Consider the following 22478-nt stretch of genomic DNA (forward strand, 5'->3'; position numbering starts at 1 on the left):
GGCCCAAATACACGCGTATCTTTTTTTTTCTTCTTTTTTTTCTTTTTCTTTTGTTTCTCCAACCGAAACGGCGAGCAATCAATAATGATTACAGTGGGTGGTGCAGTCTTGGGGAAATGTTCAAAAGCGGCCCAAGCTCGGTTTGAAGCTAAGGTGGGTGTCATCCAGCTGCAGTCCAAGCTGCACGTATTTCCTAGGTACCTAAGATCAACACTCCCGCGAAATCTTTCCGTTCCTTGGATGCCAAATTTTATTATGTGAAGAGATTGTGATTTGTCTTATTCCCTTCGACTCAATTACTAGCTTTGTTGTGACATCTAATTGTTCTAAATCTATCGGGTTGTTTTACATAACTCTTTCTGTTGTATGTTTTAGTTTTCATCGTCGCCGTAGGACTTGATGCTTCGGTGCGGTAAGCCGTAATGCAATTCCTATAGCTTTGGCCAAGATCGATATCAAACCATAGTATGGGGTTTCCTGAAGTTTAGCCGTTTGCTGCCGCTTTCCCAGTAGAGACTCTGATGCGAATGTGGATTGTGTGTAGAGTTTACGTCATCTCTTAGTGAACTAAGAGATAGACAGGGCACCTACGTGCATGGCATATCTGGGGAAGCCAAAAGGAATGCATAAAAAATTACTTGCAATAGACATAAGAATGCTTGCCAACCGCTGACCCGTTGCAGAACTTCGGACTCACCGACACACCCGGACATCTATGCTCGCTCACTAGTTTGACGTTTTTTCGAACGCGTTGTGCGTCAAGCTCACGAGGGCAGACCAAGCAAAGCCAAGTAAACTTTACTCCTCCGGCCTGAGGAGTATCGGACCCTTGCTTATTAGGGTTGCAGGTACCGCGGTACAAGTCAAGTTGGTCAGCAGCAAGAGCCACCGGCCCACTCACTAAACTGATTTGAGTCGTGGTGGGGGGCAATTAGTCTGGGCGCGTCTTCTAGAATTCATCCTTCATCATCGCGGAGTCGTTTAGTAAACCATCCCACCACTGCTGCAAACTTGGAGTTTACGGTGCGCGAACTGTAAAAAGTCTTCGGACGAATGCATCGCTAAGGCAAATATACACTCGCTCTAACCTTGACCTTCTGTGCTCTTATCAAATCGTCAAATACAAACCACCCGCTGCTTACGCGTCTTTCTTGGAACTTAAGCATGCGACTTTCGCGAGTACCGCGTTTTGGAGGCAATGTTTTCCTTTAGCCTCCTCTCACTCTTGCAACACAGATAGAGGGGTAAACCCTTCACATATCCACCATGCGCAGCATCGGCCGTAAGTTACGCTCGCTCCCCTCGCCACGTGTTGCGCCTCTCTTGACGGCCTGACTAACCAGCGTTAACCTGATTCCACCCCGAATAGTCTGGCCCTGGTTCAAGGACCAGGGGCTCATTCCCGTCGAGATGCCCTTTGCCGTTTGTAACTTGCCACGAGTAATGCGACTTCTCCAAAGTGACATCTCAGCCAAGAGAACTCCCGCACCTGTCTTCCGACTAAAGATCAACGCCCAGTATCTCGAACAAAAGTGCATCGCACTAATAATAGAAGCATGCGGCAACCCAAAACCTAATTACCAAGGCTGTCATCAATGCTTCTCCCTTGGCTTGGAGTGCATAACTGCAGATGGCTTAGGCCCGGCTGCTGAAGAGGCGGCGGATCATACCTGCGCTCGATGTCTTTTTTTTAACGAGAAGAGTTCTATGGGACCAGGAACACCGTGTAGCCTACGCAGTAGGTCGCTATACATTCGGACTTGAACAAAGGTCTAAAAGCTGATCTTTATGGTTTCTTGTCTAGGTCAACATTCTGCTGGCGCCGCAGATCCGCAACCTTCCCAGATCCCCGAGAGCTCGATCTCTCACAAAGCATATGTGGGCTCTACTCGAGATCACGTCACACAACAAGTCACCGGATCGGGTAGTCCCGGCGCATTGTCTACAGCTGTTCCGACCGCAAAGCCAACTACAAACAAAACTCCATACCCAGCCGCTTTAACGTCAAACCCCCTATCGGTGATTCCCCAGAAGCGCCAGGCTACAGACGTGCCCAGACTCAACACTCAAGGCCTCATTGCCCACCACACAGCTCAACCGATACCAGACCAGCCAGCATCATATGGCGAGACCGGCGGTCCACGTCTTGCTGATGCTAACAGACATCAAGACTCGGCTCGAGATGTAACTCAGAAAGCCCCTGGTGTTGCTGGTCCTGTTGCTGTGAACACATCGACTCTGGCCCAACAGACGCCCCGTCTGACTGGCCAGTACACATGGCAGCCTCCAACCCCAGCAACGCAATATGAAAAATCATACCCCACTGATGCTGCCCAGCCAGCCGTGAAGCGCAAGCGAGGACGGCCACCCAAGGACAGATCTGTCCAGAGTGGGCCCCCTATGCAAGTGTGGGTTGGAGACGTGCCTATTGAAAACTACTCTGACGAGCAGCTGGCAGTGGGAATTAGTGTGTTCACCGCTGAGCTGAACCGTCGGAGGTTCGGCACTCCATACCCAGCACATTTTAACCCTAAGAGAACAATATTTACACCAGCCATGCCCGTGACTACACCCCGAGTGTCAGCGACACCGCAAAATCCCCAAGTTTATCCACAGGGCCGCTCGCAAGTAACGGCAACTGGTTCGTCACCGGCGGTATCGGCATATGGCCCATATCAGACGAATTTGTCTGGCCCATCTCCAAGGTCTGGTGCGCAGCCACAGACCTCCCTAGGAAACACTGTGGGTACCAGTACAAGCCATAGCAAGGCTATGATATCTCCCAGCACTACCTCACAGCTCATATCCCCGCCCCCGTCGTCAGGGCCAAGGCAATTACCATTGCCCCTCGGTTCCGCCCAAACAAGTCAAGCGACGGGCTTTGCACACAGCACCTCCCCGCTACGGCGAGAAACGACCGTGAGTATATCGACTGAAAGCGGTAGTGTCGCCGACGGCTCGACGCAGGGGGAGCATGAAACAGCTGGTGCGTTGAAGAACACGCTCGCGGGCGCCTCTGGCCCTGCCACCACCCCATGGGGGCAATTCTCCCGCAGCCCATCTGAGGCTGCTCCGGTAAGCCCGTCGGACGACTCGGCCGTGTTCATTAAGAATGAGCCGGGCACTGGGATCCGGCTGGCAGAGCGGCCGGCAAGCATCGCTACTGCCGCGCTTAGCCTCGCTACTGACTTGGCCAGGACGGAGGAGGGCGGCGCTAGAGATTACCGGCGACAATCATCACCTCGAGTTAAGATCGAGAGGGATTGATTAAACTAGGTCTCTGCGCCGATAAGGTTTAGTTGGCGAAGAAAGGTTTGCTTTCTGGGATGTATGATGTATGTATATAATATGGGTATATGAATAATGTAAAATATACTGCAAAGATGCAGTTATTCTTTTATCTCGTGACGACCATCGCTGCTACCTGAAGCGAAGCCATTTCAAGCTGCACATACAGGACTAGGTTATCGCATGGTCCTTGAATTGGACGGTCACATGCCTGATGCATCAATAAGCTTGTTGGCTCGCATCGTTGACTTGATGGACACAAGAAGTCCTTGGGTTTAAGCTGCGCGTAAGTTTCTATTTGACTTGCGCAGCTAAATCGTTTCAATTGAACTTAGCAACGCTGAATACATGTCTTGGCGACGCAATGATGGGATCTCAGATATGCTATTCATTCCCGGAACCCCGCTTACCTCGGTAGTCGCTTTGACATTCACTGATGATAGCGTCGGTTCCTTCCTATGAACCTCGGATGCAGTGCGATGCCATAGACGCAAAATAAGTTATGTAAAATTGGTGCGGTTAAAGAACTTGTTCAATGTCTCTGCTCTTCATTTCTACCCCCCAAATTGTCTAACACAAAAAGACAAACCTTGGTAAAAAAACAATACAAACCACAACAGTCAAGCTTCGAAGCACAAAGAAGAAACGAGGGACCAGTGGCTTGGCATTCCTATTACCGTTCTTGGCTAGATCCTTTTACCCCCCAGAAGAAACTTGCAAGATTTGGTCCCCAAGGCTTAGCGTCAACGGCTTCCCTGCACTTGGAGCAGCTGAGCAAAGCCCCTCTGCGGCTGAGCCTGCTTTCCCCCGATGACGCAAATTTCCTCGCCGCTACACCATTATCCCTGTACACGTAATTCTTGCCCTTGAACCACCCTCATCCCAGAAACCAAAACAAAAAAGGAAAAGAAAATAAAACAGCAAACAATTTTGTCTGCGACATGTTCAAACGTTGGGACACCCACACCCTCCCCGACCGAGCAGCATCCGATGCTCACCGTCCCCAGCAGCGGCTCTCCGTGGCGGGGCTCCACCAGCGCGCGCAGTCGGTGACGGACCCGTACCACGCTGGCGCGCGGCAGCGCCATCAGCAGACGGTCCGGCCGGTGTCGGCAGAGGGCCAGCGTCGCGACAGCAACCCGCACGCGCGGCAGTTGGCGTACGGCGCGCCTCCGCAGTCTCAGGATTATGGCTATCGAGGTCCCGGTGGGGGAGGGTCTGGCGCTGTCGCATATTCCCCGGCCGCACCCACGTCGGAATACCGCACGCCCTCTGCGGCGGAGTTTTACGCCGGGGTGTGGCAGCCCCCTTCGTCTCCTAGACACTCAAACGTCCCTAGCGTCGGGGGCTATCAGGCCCCAGAACAACCGGTTTATGCTTCCGTGCCGGAGCCATCCGTGGGTTATTCGTATCCAATGTCTCCGCCGTATACGCCGGCTCCTGGTGTAGTGTATGCTTCGCCGGCTGTTGGTTATGCTCCCACGCCGCCACCGCCTACGCCATCGAGCCCCTACATACCATATCAAGGATATCAGCAACCATATCAGACACAGCCATTCTCGCCGGTTTCGCCGCAGCAGCCAAGTGGTTCTTACCAAGCATATCAGCAGCCGCAAGTGACATATAAGCAGCCCCAGGGGCAATACACAACGTACCGTCCACCGGTTCCAACGCTCAACCTAAATAATCACCAGAGCAATGCTCCGCAATCGGGCGCAGCGGCGCAGTCTTTTATTGCCGAGCTGCCGGCAGACGAGATACCATCGAGTCGGGTGAGGCCTGAGCGCAAGCATGCAGTGGAGCTCATGGCAGACACGCCGGCAAGGAAAGGCCATGTTCTTGAAGAGGATACAGCGGAACGATGGGCCGACGAACTCAGCGAAAGACTCGAGGAGACGACGATCCAGGGGGAGGAAAGCTACTCGAGCTCAGTTGAGGCTCCAGCGCCGTTGCGGATCCGCAAATCAACCAAGAAGACAGATGACCATTCAAAGAGTTATACAGGAAACCTGATGACCGGTGATGTTGGTGGGTTGGATCAGGAGAAGCAGTCGGACCCGGCACATCTGATTCATCAGCACTTGTGGTCAGGTTCTCGCCAAGGACCAACTCCATAGCCGCAGCTATGTCCGATGGCATAAACCGAACAAATATCCCGGCTCGCCATTGGTGGCATCACCCTTTGAATTGATACTCGACTCTTCTTCCAGCCTCCATCTTCTGGATACATTGTCTTCGTATTGGAGCTATTACTAACTTTTAAGAGGTCGTCTTAGATGAATCTCTGTATCCATGCTCTATTAAACATCTGCTGGCTGGGTCTCGTCGGCGACCGACACTCCGTTATAATTAATTAAATAAAAGTCGTAAAAATAAACGGTTTGTACGTTAAATATAGCAATTAGCAAAATCATTAACGACGATTTATTTTGTATTTTTTATCTGCGTTCTACTATGCAGGATTGGAGAATTTGGTTCAAATGGGGGTGGAGGGAATATTCGAAACAACCTTGTATATGTCTTCATAATAAATTATTACAATACTGTGGCTGCTCTGCTTTTGCAGCCGGGTCAGTCCTCAATTACCTCATTCGCTCTTAACACGGAACCTGGATACACATTCTGGAGCTGACATAGTCGACTGCGTCTTCAAAAAAGTAGGCTAAAGACGATATGTGGGAGCCCTGGAACTACCGATGGGTATGCTGAGTTAATGAAGTGTGCCACGCTTCTAGACAACATAAGACTTGTTTTATCCTTTGCGGAGTGCTCTATCGAGGTCAACTTTACTTGTCTTTAGAGAGTCAATCGGGCTTAGGAGCAATCTCAACTCTTATAGGTTCTGTGGCCTGACAGAAGATACAGAATGGCTGCGGAGCATAGATTTTGCCTCGCCAGACACGCCTCCAATCTCCAAACGGTTGATACACTAGCGAAATGTACTGATCGGAACGTTTGATTTGAAATTTGTAATGTCAAAGCCTAGGAGAAATTCAAGACCGGAAAGCCTCAACGAATAAGGGCAGCAAGATACTTGGATTTTGGTGCCTCGACAGAAGTATATCAACCGGCGTATCTAGAGCTGGAACGGACCAGCAATAAGGCTTAACTTCATTTTATCGCCTATGTTCTTTTCTAGACCAAGCCATGAGCATTGAGTAGAGTCGTTGCTTGTATCACCGATTTTGAAATGATATTTCTGTTGGCATCCTGTAGTTCGTCCTTTTGATGAAAAACCGTAGGACTTTTCTTGGAGATCGGAAATAATACAACCGTCCTATCAGAGGCGAGACATGGAATTGTGCACACCGCAAATCGGCCTCGCACTCCTACTGGCCTTGGGCCGCCAAATTACTCTCAGCTTGAAGCCGGTGCCCCTCGATAATGTCACTGTAAGTTCCGTAGCAAAAATTTGGTTTCCCCCGCGAGTTCAGCTCGGCATCAGACTCGCCTCACCATGATAGCACCACCGATATCAAAATCTCAATTTCTCTCCAGCTTTTTCAGTCACAAATCGCATGCAAGACCATTTCTTCTCATCTCATTCTTGAGCCTTTAAACCATATCAATACGAACCAACCTCTTCTTGTCAACATCCATATTTGATCAAAACTCAACTACGCGTCAAGCCCCATCCTGGATCCGAGAAAAAATGGCCGTCTCAAAAGACGCCCTCGCTTTTGTCATCATCCTTGCCATAACCATCGCTGCAACGGGCGTTGCCATTTTTTACTGCCAGTCCCGGAAGCACCAGAATCGAGCGGCGGCTCTCAATAACAACCGGCACATCTATGATGTCGAGGTGAGGCTTTCACTACCCCCAGAAACAGCCGATCCTTACCGCACAACTTACTAACTTCTTAGATGATCCAGAACCAGGTCGTGATGAGCCCTGAGCGCAAGCCCCAGACGACGCTGTGGAGATGCAAGAGCGACGCTGGTCCCCGGGCCAAGCAGTCCTTTGTGAATCGTGCCTCGCTGCCGCGTTCACACAGCGCGGGTGCTATGGCCGGTCTGGCCAGGCCTTCGATGGCATTTGTTCCGAGGTGGTCGAGGCCTGCTAGACGTCTAAGGCTTGTGGTTCCTCTGGCGCTGGCCAAGGCAGAGGAGGGGTACTCTTTGGAGAAAAAGGCCGCCAGGAAGTCGAGATTCATCGAGCATCTTTGAGCCATCTGGCCGGGACAAGGAAAACTATTGTACGGGCTAGAGGTATCTGGGAACTACTTGCTGGAGGGGAGGAGGATTATGGAAACTGTTACGACTTGATGATCGATACGATGTTATATGACCTTCTTGCCCCAATTTCGAACATACCCCCCAATGAACAAGCCATGAGCTCGTAGAAGCTGTCCCACTCGACGACATTAGTTCTTTCGCCCTTTAAAGGCGCTTTGTTTGGGACTTTGTAGCACGGCTTTGCTCTTCTTTTTGGACTGCGCTTAATGTGTCTTTGTGGAGGAGGAGAAAGTATGGAACAAAGGGCTTCGACCTTTGACACAGGTGTGAAAATCTCGGATATTTGGACCGGGAGCAAGCCTACAAGAGATTATGGCGTTTGGGAGGCTATTTTCCTTTTTGCGCTTTTCTGTACTAATACGATAAGTAGACTGTAGAGAATATGGCACACGCCACTGATTCTAGAATAACTCTCTTATTTGATTTGTATTGCGACCTTCACCTACATATATAACCACTGTCATCACTTTGTAGCAAATAATCAGCTTCCCTATCAGAGAAGAAACATCAGAGGAAGGACATGCCCCCATTTTTATTTAATTACTTTACTTGACGTAAACTTCGACGTACCATAAGCTTGTATGACTTTTGTTTGTGAAATGACCAGTGATGCCGTTTGTCACCCATGTGAAGCTGATGATGTTCTGCATGTTACTTGTCGGCGTACAGTTCTCCTTGCACATGGCCTGGAACCTTACAAGGTTGTGACAAGTGTTTCCTCTCGGCGAACTTATGTCTAACATTACCGTAGCCCAAGACACAAGGAGATGCTTCTTGAAGACTTGGGTTTTGAGGGATGAGAAAAAATTGTTTGTTTAAACTAATAGCCAATAAGTTGCTGGGCATAAGTACATATGGTTTAGCTTTCACCGGCATCACAGCATCGAGTAGGCAAAGGTCTGGAGTGGGAAAAGACGCTATCGTTCTGCCAGGGGTTGACATTCATGGCTGCCAGTCTGGCCAGTCTGGAAGCCTATTGGTTAATTGACTTCACCTGCAAGCACCGTTTATGGCAAGCACTTTTTTGAGGACGTCTACTCTTCCTTTTTTTTCTCTTTTTTCTAAAAACCGGCGGAATATTTAACAGTTCACCTCAGTTCCTCAACCAAAAAAAAAAAAAAAAAAAAAAAACCGTTTCACCCACAACCCTCAAAAAAACCACACCCCAATCTCACACAAACCTAGTTCCCTGCCTCATAAATCACTATTCAACCGCAAATACCCTCATATAGCTCTCGAAACACATCAAGATGGCCCCTTTCTACTACTATCCGCACTTCATGCCGGGCTGCGAGGCATGTTTCTCCTGCGCTGGCTGCGGAGGCTGCCGAATCGTCAAGGCCAACGGCGAGGCCACGTTTGTGTGCCAGCCGTGCCGCGACACGATCGCAAACATCATCTTCCTCGTCCCCGACGCTGCGGCCGCGACGGCCCTCGTCAGCAACGGCTTCTGTCAGTTCTGCTTCTCCAAGCCTTCGGCTGGAATCTGCTGCGACGAGTGTGCCGTCAAGACCCCCGACGAGCTCGAGTTCGTCGCCCGCAAGGGCACGATCCTCGTGCTTCTCGCAAACGCCCTCCAGCAGCCCGGTGCTCGCGAGCAGATGCTCGAGCCCATCATGAACGCTGAGAACGGTGGCATGATCCCAATGGTCGCTGACGCTGCTGTCATGGGCGGCGGTGAGCAGCTTCACTTTGACCCTGCTTTGCCCGCTCCCGAGTGGCAGAACATGCCTTTGCCTGATGATGTCGAGTTTGAATTCTACCCCAACGAAGATTTTCAGTTCGAAAACCAAGCAGAATTCCCCGGCGCGGGTATGAATCTGCCCAAGCCAGAGCCTTTGGACGACATCAACGCCGGCGGTCATCCTGACATGCCTATCCCCAACCCTCCTGTCACCCAGTTTGCTCCTCAGATCGTTGTACCCGCACCAGCTCAAAGCGGGGAAGCAAAGAGCAGCATTAACACCACATCTCCACCAACTGCCCGCCCGTCTCTCGCGGCTCGCGTCCTTGGTCTCGCTCCAGAGAGAGCTGATTCGCCTCATCCTCAGTGCGCTCAGCAGCCTTCTGGTCATAGCAAGGCTAACGAGAAGATCTTGGAAAACTAAGGGCACCATTAATAAGCCATTCAATATCAGGGAGGAATACAAGACTCCTAGCCACGCTGATGAGCTCGGTAGCCAAGTACCGCACATGCCGGATGCTTATATTCGTGTCGGAATATCTGAAACAAGCACGTATGTGGATTGAATCAAGCGCAGAATGAATGTAAGTTTCATCTCCCAGAATATGACTTTTGTACTATCTTCCACTTTTTATGGTTTTGATTTTCTTTTTCGACACAGAAACTGATATGACCTTGTGTTCACATTATTTCTAATAGATACCGACTTCTGCATGGAAGAAGAAGCAGAAGTACCACCAAGAACAGCAAATAATGTCGCCATACCAAGTATTCGAGTGTGTAAAAAAAAAAAAAAGGCAAGCACTTCATCCCCCTAAGCTGCAAACCCGCTCCCGCCTAGCTTATCAAACCTGACCTTCAAGTTCTTACTAACCTGCTCCACCTTTCTCAGTTCCATCAAGTCGCGCCGGGCATAGCCCTCGTCACGGCCACCACCCCGCCCTGCCAACCCATACATCACCATGGGGAGCACGCTGGCCTTCCAAACCGGCTGTTCAGGCTCCATGTACGACCTCAAGATTGCAGCAAAAAGCACAATCAGCGTAAACGCGACCAAACCTGCGGGAAGGAGCAGCCACTCCCACCGCAGCGAGAAGCACGTTGTATCGTCCCACACGTCACCGAGCACTGTCAACCCCGTCGGGTCACCCTCGGCGCGCGGTCTGTGTGGTCCGCTGCCCGTTCGCCGGAACTGGTTCGTCACGGCGACTGCGAAGCCTTCCATCGCGGCGGAGATGCTCGCCACCGAGGCGTTGCGCGATGCGTAAAGCGGATCCAGCCACCACTTGTCGCCGCACGTCACCCTCGCGGGCCTTTGAAAAAAGTCAGAGTTCGTGTAGCGGCACCGGCCGGCAATAAGATCCATCAGGTGGAGTTTCATCGCATCGAGGTAGATCCCGGATGCGTGGTATAGGCAATCTGACGGGGCTTGGATGACGGTGGACTGGGCTGTTGTGATGCGGGAGAATGTTCTGTGTTGGGCGGAAGGAACTTGGCCGAATTCATCAGATGTAAACACCTTTTTACCGTCGCTGTCGTCGTCTGCGAGGAAGCAGGGGTCCTGCAGGGCTGTGATGTTTACTTGGAGGCCTTTTTCATTTACTTTTTTATTTACTTTTTCCAGTCTGTTTGTGCGGGCCGGCACGGTTGACACCAGCTCCTCTGTGAGCACGCCCGACTTGACCTCGGCGCGAAAGTTCTTTAGACAGGGGTAGAGTCTACAACCCACGGCCACGAGGCTCGTAAAGTTATTTTCCGGTACCATGTCGTTCTTGATCTGCCAGGGACAAAACTTGACCCCGTCGTTGACGACCGTGCACGGCGCATCCGACGTCGCCATGATGGTCATGTTGAACAAGGCGTCGGGCGCCGAGTCCCAAAACTCGGACGTCCAGCCGCGCTTCGCATAGTCAAAGTATCCCTGCATGGTCAGCGACATCCACGGGTTTCTCTCGGTGCTCTGGGGGATGATGTAGCTGCCCCAGTTTTCCATCCCGTCGGCTCGGAGCACGTTGATGTCGACGCTTCCGTCCCACGGGAGCGAGTAGTTGCGGAAATACAGGCCAGGCTTTGAGCCTGCGACTTCGGTGTCTGTGACGTAGGCCCCGAGGTCGATGCAGGTGCTGCACATGCCGATGGTGGAGTGCGTCATGCCCGTGCCGTAGTCTCGGAACTTGCAGTTGCCAGAGGGGCAGTCTGCTGTGACTGCAGACTCGGCGCCGGCTTTTGGGTTCGCCAGCGCGTTGAGCATGACGGCCTTCATCTCAGGGTCGAGTTCGAACACCATGTAGTCGTTGGCGTACTTGACAAAGTAATCGTCGTTGGCCGGTACAAAGTTGGACACGGGGATTGAGCCTAGACCTGGACCGCTCCGCCAAGAGCATGAGACTATTCGCAGGGCCTGCTGGGCAAAGGGACCCGCTGCAAAGGAGGAGATGGTGATGAATGCAGCGCAGATCGCCATGATGCCTGCTGCTGTGCGGATACTGGAGAGTCCGCTCCTGAGAACGGACAACAGTAGCTGTAGAGACGCAAGAATGCCATCGCCGCCGTGGTTGAAGACGTCGAGATCATACAGCGGCCGTCTGTGTAAAGTATGGCCGAACCATGACCATCCCGCCTGTCCAAGCACCTGGGTCATAACATAGGTCACAGAGGCAACCGTCACCGTGACCATAAACGATATCACTGTCTCTAGCCTAAGTCTCTGCCACGGCCATGCTGCTATTACCTTGCCGTCAACGGCGTGGAGGATGACAAAGAGGCCTACCAGCGAGACGATCGCCATGACCATCATGAGCATCTCGAAGCCCCATGCTGTCAAGACAGGATAAGGACGCTCCCTATTTTCCGGGGTAGCTTTGTCGTTGCCACCAAGATTGGTCATGGGAATTGAGGGCTCCTGTGCCCAGTCTAAAGTCTGCACTGTGTCATCATGTACGTGTGCGGTTGTTTGGGCGCAGTATGTGCAGTTTGAGTGTGCCTCTGGGTCTGGTGACGGTGTTTGTCTACTTGGACCTATGCCAGGGTCTTCGGGGTGAGTTGGCCCCTGACTGTGCGGGTATGGGGGCGCTGGTTGAGACTTGGTTGACATTTTATCTAAAGGGGTGGGTGCCATTTTTACTGGAGAGGAGTGGCCAATCTATAAAAGAAGGCTTGCGAACAGCATCCGAGCTAGATGCATATTATTAAGTTCTTAACTCAACTCGCCTGCGCGCGTTTGGTCCGAAAGGCTGGGTTGATATTTATTTACTAGGCAGAGTAAATGTACCTCACAGCTTGTCTCGTCACCACCGCGTGCCAATCACGAGCAACATATCTGTAGTTCTCTACTTCTCACAGCCCATAATGACATACCTCCCATCCATTATTCATGTGAATCAGGTTAAGTAAACCTGGTGACTTTTTCCCTTGTAACCTGGACGCGATAGGCCAAAGATCACCAAGTCTTGTGAATTCGGTGTGCGTTCTCCATCGGCCTATGCAGCCAAGGTGAACCACATTGTCCTCCATCTCCAATTGTTCGGGCTGATGCTTGGCTTTACGAGCTATTTCGGGCCGACTGCAAGGCCTTAGTGGAGACGCTCTTGCATCATTCGACGACTCCCATTCAAGAGAAGATGAGGACTTCTCCACTGTAACAAATCTTCAGCTCACCTTGGTCCTCGATCATGACATGACGATGAACCATCTTCACCTCCACCACCAATTCTGACCCCTCACTATATATATACGATTATTTCCAAAACAATTTGCCAATTTTTTTTTCATATTTTGCTCAGCAAATAGGAACAAAATCCTCAAATAGCAGCAAAATGCAAGCTCAAGTTTTCAGGCGTCGCAACCAAGCCCCCGGTTTCGGGTTGCAGGAAGACATCAAGGCCATTAGCGAGTGCCTGGATCCGAAGCCGATCCCTACACCATCTGAAGATGTAAGTAGCAATGCACAAAGACCCAGAACATTTCAAAGATGGAAAAAAAAAAAAAAAAAAAAAAAAAAGAAGACCATTAACACAACCTCACCTCCGGCAAAGCCCGAAAAAGTCAAATCCACAAGCGACACCATCATTCTCGAGTCCTTCACGTCGCAGGACGCCTACGAGCTGGGCCACCTTCTGCACGCGCGCCTGTACCCGATCTCGCGTTGGCAGGGGAAGCCGACGCTGGTGTCCATCTCGCTGGCCAACGGGCAGGTGCTGTTCCAGTGCGCCGTGGGCTCGGGGACGTCGCCCGACAACGAGCGGTGGGTGGCGCGCAAGCGCAGCACCGTCCTGCGCTGGGGCTGCAGCACCTGGCTCATGCACTGCAAGTACGGCGGCGACGAGGACAAGTTTCGCGCAAAGTTTGGAATGTCCCCCGACGAGGCCGCCGGTTACGCCATACACGGCGGTGGGTTCCCGGTCCGAGTCAAGGGTGTCGAGGGCGTCGTCGCCGTCGTGGTCGTCAGCGGTTTGAAGCAGCATGAGGATCATGGCGTCATCGTGGAGACGTTCATGGACCATTGGGAGCCTGTGTCTACGTAAAGAGGTTCGGAGCATTGTTCAGGGATTAAGGACTCGATGCTTAGGTAAGGACAGAAACTGTTCTTCTTCACGTCTGAGTGGGTTGGAATGGCAAAACAGCATGCATTGTTGCTTCTTGTTGGGTAGTTATCACTCTGTGATCAACATCTATTTCGTCGTCAGGGCTCTCTTTGATCATCATCCGCACATGTTTAATGCGTTGATCAGGAACAATCACGGGGCTTGGCTTGTGGTTCTGGGATTTTACCCCCTAAACACAACAAGTTTAGCCGGGTTGCCGTCCTGTTCTTTAAAGCTTCATCATCCGACATTTTGGGTATATAATAAGCTTATAAAATGCATGCGATGGCGTTTTTGGTATCAACAGCCGGTAGCTACTGCATGACACTTTGGAAAGATGATTGCGAGACTGAGACCTTTTTTTTTTTATTTTCTTGTATCATCAAGATCATTTCTTCTTCCGGGTGGAGCTGTTGACGAGCTTTTTCTTTAGGTGTTTTGGCATCTTCTCCTTACGTTTCTCCCTCTTCGCCTCCTTGACAGCTTGCTTATGCTCCTGCAAAAGCCCAGTTAGCGTCCATACCAAAACAAGGGAACCTTGGAGATCTCTTACCTTTTTCTCGTCCTTATCCTCAAACCTCTTTCCACGCGGTTTGCCTTTCTCAAACCGGCTCTCGTCCTCCTCGCTGTCGTCTTCGCTGTCGACCGATGCACCACCATCGGACCCTGAGGCACTCTCGTCTTCCTCTGCGCCATCCTCCTTCTTGTTAACGACAGTGTCAGCAAGAAGATTACGATAGACAAGATCATCACCTTGGCCTTGGCCAAGCTTTTGAGCGTCTTTCTCGATATCATAAACCTGCTCTAGTGTTTGCGGAATATACTGGTTTCGGAAGACCTCGTTGTCGACCTCAAGCTCGGCGATCGCCTGATCCGAGTCGCCAACAGTCGGTCGAACCTCGTAGAGATGATCCACAGCTTCAGACATTGCAGGCTCCTCAACCGGTCCCTCAGTCGCTGTGATGAAGTTGAAGATTGTCCTATCAGAGAGTGTGTCGACACCCTTGCGGCGGAAGAAATCTCCCATGTTCTTGATATCCATCCTCAAGAACTCCAGGGAACGCGGATGATCATGTTCAACGCTCTGGGATACATCAATGATGTACAGCTTTCCAGCATTATACAAAATATTGTACTCGCTCAAATCGGCATGAACCAGCCTGCAGACCTGATACATTCGGCGCATGAGCCCAAGAAGTTGCGCGTAGAGATCCCGCCACTGCTTGTCTGAATCTTCGCCTTGGATGTTGGCATCACGGAGGCGGGGGTATGCCCAGCCTTTGCGATCACCAAGGAAGCTCATAACAAGGACGTGAAGCTTCAGCTTTATCGGTTCGGGACAGGGAATTCCAGCGGTGTATATGCGCCTTAAGTTGCGGAACTCCTTCTCGGCCCACAACTTGACCATCTTGCGGTTGTTTCCCTTCTCAGCTCCAGACTTGAACCGATGCTCGCCTGCAATGTACCGCTCACGGTCCTTGAAAACCAAGATGGCGGTCTTGTAGATCTTAATGGCCTTCTGCACTGGGGCACCATCGCCACCGTCGGGGTACGAGACAGCACCATAGACGTTTGCCTCTTTGCCTGTGCTGATAGCACCATGCACCTCGGCCACAAAGCCCTGGTTGATGAGTTGCAAAAGGATCATTCGAGTCCGTTGATCAAGCACCAACTCGCTGGTTGCACGGTCTGACTTGTCTTTCTCGCGGGTCTGTGTTTGCTTGACGTCGTCGAGTCGCAACTTCGCGGCATGGCGAGAGAGTGCCGATATTTGATCATCGACACTCGCGAATGTATTGGCTGAGGGCTTCTGGGCGTTGGATCGGGGCACACCCGAGGACTGCCCATCGTTGAGTTGGCGCTGCCGGTTGTAGGTTTTGGTTAGGTCGCCGGTTGTGGGATCGTACTCGTCCGCATGGTCATCGTCTTCAAAGATATCGTCGAGATAGTCGTCCTCATCCTCATCAACGCCGACTGGTAGCTGACCATTATCCCGGTTGACATTGCTTGTCAGTGTGCGCGGGGTAGATTCGCTATTGGTGAAGCTGCTGCCCTCTGTGGTAGAGTATGGAGGTTGGTGGGGGTCTGCCATCGCAGCGGGATTTGTGGTTGTAGATGCCATTTTCGCCAACTAACTATGCCAGCGTAGACTTTGCCGGTATATTAATAGGGGAGTGCTGAAATCAAAGGAGCGTGGGAAGCACCATGGATAATCGACGGATCAGAATCTTTTCAGCAGAAAATTAATTCTATGCCCGCACCGCGTGCGTTAGCCACCCCGCCATGCATGCCGTGGGGACCCTGACGTCTTTTGCCATCGCTTTCTTATCTTATCGGGATTTTAGTGCCCACTCCAGCCAGAAAGGCTGTCCGCAAAGGTGCGCGCTTGTGCTTCATGACGTCGAACGCGTCCGAAAAGTGAACCCGAAGGGAAAAACTATTAGAAAACGAGCACGAGATTGGCGGGTTGCTGCTCTTTGAATCTAGATGCGGGGTCTGCCGTCATTCTTTGAAAAAGCGACGTTGGTGGCTTTCTCCATTGCCAGCCAGTGTATCCATCAACAAAGAATACTCTGTCATGAGCGAACTGGTTCTGCAAAAAAGCACAATGATTTTCCAACGGACAGGTACCAACCGTACCGCGCCGCCTCTTTGTACCATTATGCGGTAACAGTCGTCGACCCACACTCACTTGTGGATACTTCCCCATCTTGCATTATCAGGGACTGCACGGACCTCCACTGTCGCAAATCGGAAGCTCCGCATGCTGCAACAGCGATTGAATCGACGGCCAGGACAGGCAGGTTGAGATAAGTTCGCTCCTCCTTGTCAGTCTAGTGTCACAGCTTCAGATCAGTTGGCAGCACACGCACGTGCGATGGCACACCTCAGGCCGCTGCACTACACCGTGCATTATGCAAACCAGTCTAGCTGACAGCTGCTTCCACTTCCAACCAACACCACCTCAAGCTATTCAACATAAGCTTTTCTCTGTCTGCTATAACCCACCCAGAGCAGCATCTTGGCTGCCTCCATCAAAAAAACATCATCATTTTCTTTCTCCGAAGTTCATCGTCATCTACCGGCATGGATGGCGATGAATCATAATACGCATCTTTCTTCTCCTTAATCCAGCCCTAGCTAGCTACGCATCCAAGCTTTGAGTCATCCCCACGAAAGCATCGTCAATCAAAATCGACAGCAATAGAGACAAGATGCCTTCCTCAAGCTCCGCCAGATCCTCTCAATCTCTGCGCAGCTCCGCTGCCGCTGCCGTCTCGACATCTTCTGGGGCTGCCGACCAACCATCTGTACCTATCGAGATCCTCGTCGAGCACCTCCTTGCAGCCAAGCGCTCCCTTTCGTCCATGACATTGGTTCTCCAAGCCAATGACTTGACTACACAAGCACGCTCCGTGCACGAAGACAGCGTTGTGCTCGCAGCCCGGACCGCATTCCTTCGCGCCGGCATCGCCCAGCAGATCCACACACTTGAGCGCATCCGCCGCGGGCTGGCGAGGACGTATGATTTTGGTCGTAGGGATTTCGAACAACTCATCAAGGTTCTGGATGATGCTGGTGAGCGTCTCACACGCACGATGGATGTGTTGCACAATACAATTGTTGATCCTGTCTTTCGACCCCCGGGCGAGGAGCCGAGAAGCTTGATGTTCTTTGTCGACGAGGGCAACGTAGACCGCTTGACCAAGTCACTGAAGGAGAGTATTGCCGAGCTCAAGGTTTGTCGTCCCTTTCCTTCATCCAGACATCTACATATTTGATAGACATTAATTGTTCCAACAGGCTGCCGAAACATCGTATGACGGTGACCTCCTACGCTTTGACAACGACATCCGCTCCGTCAAGAAGCACCTGCTCGCAGCGCCTGGACTACCGTCTCCATCAAATTCAGTATTCTCCCGTCCAATGGCTGACCTCGTCCGTACCCTGACAAACCACTCCCACGCCATGGCCGAAAACCTCACCTCTCTAACTCGCCATTTTGACCTGTGCGTCACGGCTGTGCGCGCCTCTGAGGGTGGCGCCGCGCTGGCCCTTCGCAAGGCAGCCGAGGATGGACCCTCGACCATCTCCATCTCTGGCGTGATCCGCGGCGACGGCACCGACACCGACGATCAGGAGCTCAAGACCATGACTGCACGGGAACGGGAGGAGATGCTCCGCGTAGTGATGCAGGACGCCACCGAAGTCGGTGAAGTCGTGCGCGACATCAATGTCGGCCTCGAGGAGATGCAGGCGCTCGGAGCGCTGGTAGAACAGCAAGCGGCACACGTCCGCACGGCGCACGAATGCACACTCGACGCCTTCCGCCGCCTCGAGGAGGTCGAGTCCCGTCTCGGGAGCTACGTCGCCGCCGAGCGCGAATACGTAGACCGCTGCGAGGTGGAGAAGGATGCCATCCACGAGCGGCTTGCCCAGGCCGAGGACCTGGTTGTGTTTTACGAAGGCTATGCGGGCGCCTACGACGGACTCGTGCTTGAGTACGAGCGTCGGAGGAACGTAGAGGATAAGATAAGGTCCCTGTGGCGCAAAGCCGCCGCCGCGGTTGAGAAGCTCGAGGAGCAGGACGCCGCGGCGCGTGACTCAATGAGGAAAGACGTGGGTGATTACATACCCGGCGACCTGTGGGTTGGCATGGACGATCCCGTACGGAAGTGGAAGGTCGTGGCGGTTGATGAGGTCGAAGGCGGTAGCGAGGAGATTGGAGGGTCATCCGTGCGTCTAAAAAAGGGTACCATCGAGGCGGCGAGGGAGAGGGTACATGGACATTGAGCTCGAGTATCTCACACTGAAGAGCCTCGGGTACGCACATAATCTTTATTTGTACGCATACTTTTTTTCGTTCTATTTTGTCTTTCTTGGTTATTATTAGTCATTTAGCTAGGGCGCCAGGACTGGACGGGGCTAGGAGTTTTTTGATTTGAACTTTGGATGGGATAATCCTTTTTCACATACCCAATCGTGTGCATATGTTGTTTGCTGTGAACCAAGTTGGTAGGATCCGATGATGACAGCCTTCTAGGTTGGAATCTCATTGGCGGCATGGTTTCTCATGGTCTGGGAATGGCTTCTTGTTATGCATCTTGATGCAAGGCTGGTCTACGGTTGACAGACTCGTCACCAAGAAACATATACGGCTATTCAAAGTCACTGGCGGTTAATCCTTGGTGGACGATCTGCTAAAACATTATCTCATTTCCTTGTACTATGGACAAACAGACTTCCTAAAACAAAACATTCCATAGGCTGGTCTTGCAAAGACGGCCAGAAAACAAACGCCTCACAAACTCCCTATTACTCCTTGCGCCCAAGAGCAACCCCTGAAGCCATATCAAGACAAAAATTCAATCGTCAAACTCCCATCCCCTCCACACCTCCTCCTCACTTGGCGATCCTCAAGGGGTGCGCCTCGGTATTGAGCACGTATTCGTCGAGGCTGACCACGTCCGGTTCCGAATAGAGAAGAAAGAAATACTTGAGCGTCTCTGCGAGCCAAAAGCTCTCCATCGAGTTGCTCTTCTTGGGGTCCTTTACGGTGCAGTCAGCGAGCGCGGCGTGTGCGATTTCCGTCTTGGTCAGCCGCACAATGGTCTCAAACATGGCCCAGGCCCGGTCAAGCAGGGAGCGGTCGCCCGTCGTGCGGTACAGCACAAACACGCTCTCGATGGCCTCGGGCCGCAGTATGTACCGCTTGTCGTCGTAGTGCACCACGCCGGGCACGAGGTGCTGCTCGGCGATATGCCCGCCGATCTTGTGCAGGTCGTCGGCCGGGAGCTTGGCGTGCGCGGCCACGTCGGCATGCCAGGCGTCTTCGTCCCAGGCGCAGGTCGGGATGTGGCTTAGATCGTCGTCGTCGGTGGTGGTGGTGGTGGTGGTGGGATCGCCGCCTCGCCGAGGGCAGCGGGTCGTGTGCATCACTTCGGGCATAATACCGCCAGGGGAGTTTTCGTATGCCCACATGCAGCCTTCGACGAGTTGGCGTGCCGTGTCCATCTCCCTGGGCGTGGAGAAGGCGCGCGCCGCGAGCGCCACCATGCCTCCCGCGAAGCACCCGAGGTGCTGGACCCTGGGCTCCGGCTCCTGTCCGAGAAGAGGCTCGTTAGGCTCGACTTGGATGTCGCCGGGGATCAGCATCCGGGGAGCCTCCCTGCCGTAGGGGCTCTTGACGCGCGGTCGGTAAAAGATGTTTCGCTTCATGGCGCCAAGGGCCTTGTTGTACATGTCTTGGTACTGGGGGAGTTTTCCTGACAGGAGAATGTATTCCTTGGGGAGGTACTCGTAGACGCTGTCGGCCATTCCGCCGATGGAGAAGCCTGTGTGCTCTCTAAAGTTTGCCCGGCTGGGTCCGATGACAACCGGCCACATTCCGGGCAATCTCGTTTCGTCTTGCTGCTTTTCTAGCAGGTCCATGATGCGCTGCACGGCGTCGAAGTACTTGGGGTTTCCGGTGATCTGGCTGAGACGAGTAAACTCAAGGGTAAGCGAGCCAATCTCGGCAAGTAAGCCGCCATCGGGGGCTGCTTGGTTTGGTGGCGACATGAGTCGCTTTTGTCCATCCGCCGCCACGCCTTGAGATTGGCCGTTAAGACCTCCATGTGGCGCACTGATGGCGTCCATGAGCACCTTGAGCTTCCAACGGAGTATCGGCATGTGGTTAGGGGTGTCGAAAGCTACGTAGAGCATATCTCCCAGCTCGATTGCCTTGTGAAGTAGGACGGTTGCATGCTTTCCCCGTCGTGCCCCGCTGATGTCGTAGGCCGCGAGCAAGCCACCGAGATAGCGGATGGTAGTTTCAAAGACGTTGATCTCGTCCAAGCTGGTCTTTGTGAAGTCGATCTCGATGACTGCCTGAACAGCCTCGTCGAAATCATCAGTGAGGCCCATGATGTAGAGCGAATCGAGGGAGTCGACCAGAGTAGCAGCCCAGCCGCCAAATACGTCGCGTTCGCCGCCTGTAACGGGTAGTACCTCATCGTGGAGCCAGGCGAACTTCTTGTAGCCGGACCAGGCGTGGGTGAAGTTGCTGCGGACCTGCTCCAAACGGGCCAGGCGAACCTTCTTTTGCTCTGTGGTCTCCTTCTCAAAGACGTGCTGGATCTTTGGGATCGTCCTGGCTGCTGTTGATGGGATCTTGGTCATGAATTGAACGGAAATGGGATGGTTCAAAGGGACGTTAGCCCAGTGAAAGTTGCCATCATTAAGGTCTGGTTGAGTCTGAATGTGCGAGTAGGTCTCAGTAACGAAGGGTGATCGGCTGCGATGGATTGAAATCAAGAAGAAGATGCCGATTAATAGAAAGAAGACAGCAGGCCGCCTCTTGAAGATGCTGCAAGTATGGTAGCCCATTCTGAACGCCGCCGTAAACCGGTCAATCCAGCAGCCTGTCTGATTGATGTTGTTGCGGTTCACAAGGGTACTTGATTGACTGCACCAAAATGACACGAGTTGAAACGAAGGTAATAATTATGACAGTGAGGCCTTTATTCGAGGGCGTAGTTTGGGTTCAGGACGGTTGGAAAGAGGAAAAACAAAAAAATGTAAACGAGAATCGTTTGATTGACTTTGACTATTCAGATAAGATTTAGCCACACTCTAGGTGGTAAATTCCTTCGTCAAAAGGCTCCTGGCAAGAGAAGCAGGTTTGCGCGCCGTCGAGTTGCAGTGACCCAAGCTGTTGGTACTGTACGCGCCTGCAATATCACATTACTGCCAATGAGTGCCGTTGGCGTGTCACACGATTGGTCATTTGCTCCAGCCAAGCTTGGGGGGAATGGCTTGAAAACTAGCCCCTACGTCGACCTGAAATTGTTGCGGCCGTTAATGGGCCAAGTTGTTACCCTCGCTTCTGCAGTAATTACGCGCCCGAAGAGGACAAATCGAGGTATTGTTTGTCCCCGAATCTTTACTCCCCAGTGCTTGTCCGCATGCAACAATCATCTGCCATGTCCAGCCTTGGCAGCACCAACCCTCAACAGCGCCAAAAGCACTAACAGTAACAACATCTTGACGTCTTGCATCTTGTTAGCCCTGTCGACTAATTTCTGAGTAGCTGCAGGAGTTGTTACCGCTAATGACATTGCACGATGTCTCTCTTGTTTCTCTTCTGGGCAACCAGACAAGTTATGACAGCTCAAAAAGCAAGTGATTTTCGTTGAATATTCGTACTTGTCCCCTTGAAAACAACCCACACCTTTCTCTACCATCATTGCAGGTTCTCTGCATAACTGTCAGCAAAACCCAAAGTGGGAAGAAATTATCGGATCAACAACTTTGTCCTCCGCAGCAAGCACTATAAGCATGGCAGACCATTCCAAGTCTCTTGGAATCCATATTAAGAGACCGTGGTTGACTTGTGGCTGAACCCATTCAATCCGAATTTTGGTGTTGGGTTCCCACTGCTCTTCAAGCGCAAGTCTCCCATTTGCTTCCCCGACTTGGTCGACACTTACAAGCTCAGCGATATCCATCAAGAAAACCAGCTGGTTGCGATTTACGCTTAACCTCACTACAGAGGGCATAGACCTTAGCAAGCGTGGCCCTGATCGACTGTGGACGATCAAAGGAATTCCTTTGGAATTACTTCGCCGCACAGCCAAGTTCGCCCTAGGATTTAAGCCCGAGAGAAAGGGCAGCAGCCCCCAATTCAACAAGGATGATCCAAGGCT

General features: G+C 52.1%; 10 protein-coding genes across 10 annotated transcripts; 6 read left to right on the plus strand and 4 right to left on the minus strand.

The window, feature by feature from the left end:
• The first annotated feature begins 1029 nt into the window (after positions 1-1029).
• Positions 1030-3325, plus strand: PgNI_02030 (uncharacterized protein). The gene is made up of 3 exons (XM_031122100.1): positions 1030-1282; positions 1370-1738; positions 1805-3325. Exons 1-3 carry the CDS (start codon positions 1267-1269, stop codon positions 3265-3267), a joined length of 1848 nt encoding a protein of 615 aa, XP_030987649.1. The 5' UTR covers positions 1030-1266; the 3' UTR covers positions 3268-3325.
• PgNI_02031 (uncharacterized protein) lies at positions 3314-3798 on the minus strand. Its single transcript, XM_031122101.1, has 2 exons — positions 3699-3798; positions 3314-3599 (listed from the first exon to the last, which is right to left on the minus strand). The coding sequence occupies exons 1-2, from the start codon at positions 3716-3718 to the stop codon at positions 3398-3400; spliced, it is 222 nt and encodes a 73-aa protein (XP_030986203.1). The 5' UTR covers positions 3719-3798; the 3' UTR covers positions 3314-3397.
• Positions 3799-4229: 431 nt separating this feature from the next.
• Positions 4230-5405, plus strand: PgNI_02032 (uncharacterized protein; the record flags this gene model as incomplete). Its single annotated transcript, XM_031122102.1, has 1 exon — positions 4230-5405. One exon carries the CDS (start codon positions 4230-4232, stop codon positions 5403-5405), a length of 1176 nt encoding a protein of 391 aa, XP_030987650.1.
• Positions 5406-6940: 1535 nt separating this feature from the next.
• Positions 6941-7455, plus strand: PgNI_02033 (uncharacterized protein; the record flags this gene model as incomplete). The annotated part of the gene is made up of 2 exons (XM_031122103.1): positions 6941-7090; positions 7153-7455. The coding sequence occupies 2 exons, from the start codon at positions 6941-6943 to the stop codon at positions 7453-7455; spliced, it is 453 nt and encodes a 150-aa protein (XP_030986205.1).
• Positions 7456-8732: 1277 nt separating this feature from the next.
• Positions 8733-12326, minus strand: PgNI_02034 (uncharacterized protein; the record flags this gene model as incomplete). Its single annotated transcript, XM_031122104.1, has 2 exons — positions 8733-9628; positions 10079-12326. 2 exons carry the CDS (start codon positions 12324-12326, stop codon positions 8733-8735), a joined length of 3144 nt encoding a protein of 1047 aa, XP_030987652.1.
• On the plus strand, positions 8775-9632 carry PgNI_02035 (uncharacterized protein; the record flags this gene model as incomplete). Its single annotated transcript, XM_031122105.1, has 1 exon — positions 8775-9632. The coding sequence occupies one exon, from the start codon at positions 8775-8777 to the stop codon at positions 9630-9632; it is 858 nt and encodes a 285-aa protein (XP_030987653.1).
• Positions 12327-12888: 562 nt separating the features above from the next.
• Positions 12889-13731, plus strand: PgNI_02036 (uncharacterized protein; the record flags this gene model as incomplete). Its single annotated transcript, XM_031122106.1, has 2 exons — positions 12889-13140; positions 13243-13731. The coding sequence occupies exons 1-2, from the start codon at positions 13024-13026 to the stop codon at positions 13729-13731; spliced, it is 606 nt and encodes a 201-aa protein (XP_030987654.1). The 5' UTR covers positions 12889-13023.
• PgNI_02037 (uncharacterized protein) lies at positions 13418-15973 on the minus strand. The gene is made up of 2 exons (XM_031122107.1): positions 14345-15973; positions 13418-14287 (listed from the first exon to the last, which is right to left on the minus strand). Exons 1-2 carry the CDS (start codon positions 15911-15913, stop codon positions 14180-14182), a joined length of 1677 nt encoding a protein of 558 aa, XP_030986207.1. The 5' UTR covers positions 15914-15973; the 3' UTR covers positions 13418-14179.
• Positions 15974-16647: 674 nt separating this feature from the next.
• PgNI_02038 (uncharacterized protein) lies at positions 16648-18767 on the plus strand. Its single transcript, XM_031122108.1, has 2 exons — positions 16648-17531; positions 17596-18767. The coding sequence occupies exons 1-2, from the start codon at positions 17007-17009 to the stop codon at positions 18583-18585; spliced, it is 1515 nt and encodes a 504-aa protein (XP_030987645.1). The 5' UTR covers positions 16648-17006; the 3' UTR covers positions 18586-18767.
• Positions 18768-19194: 427 nt separating this feature from the next.
• Positions 19195-21159, minus strand: PgNI_02039 (uncharacterized protein; the record flags this gene model as incomplete). The annotated part of the gene is made up of 1 exon (XM_031122109.1): positions 19195-21159. One exon carries the CDS (start codon positions 21157-21159, stop codon positions 19195-19197), a length of 1965 nt encoding a protein of 654 aa, XP_030987646.1.
• Between the last annotated feature and the right edge of the window lie 1319 nt (positions 21160-22478).

The sequence above is a fragment of the Pyricularia grisea genome (assembly GCF_004355905.1).
Source record: "Pyricularia grisea strain NI907 chromosome Unknown Pyricularia_grisea_NI907_Scaffold_1, whole genome shotgun sequence".
Classification (NCBI taxonomy): Eukaryota; Fungi; Ascomycota; class Sordariomycetes; order Magnaporthales; family Pyriculariaceae; genus Pyricularia; species Pyricularia grisea.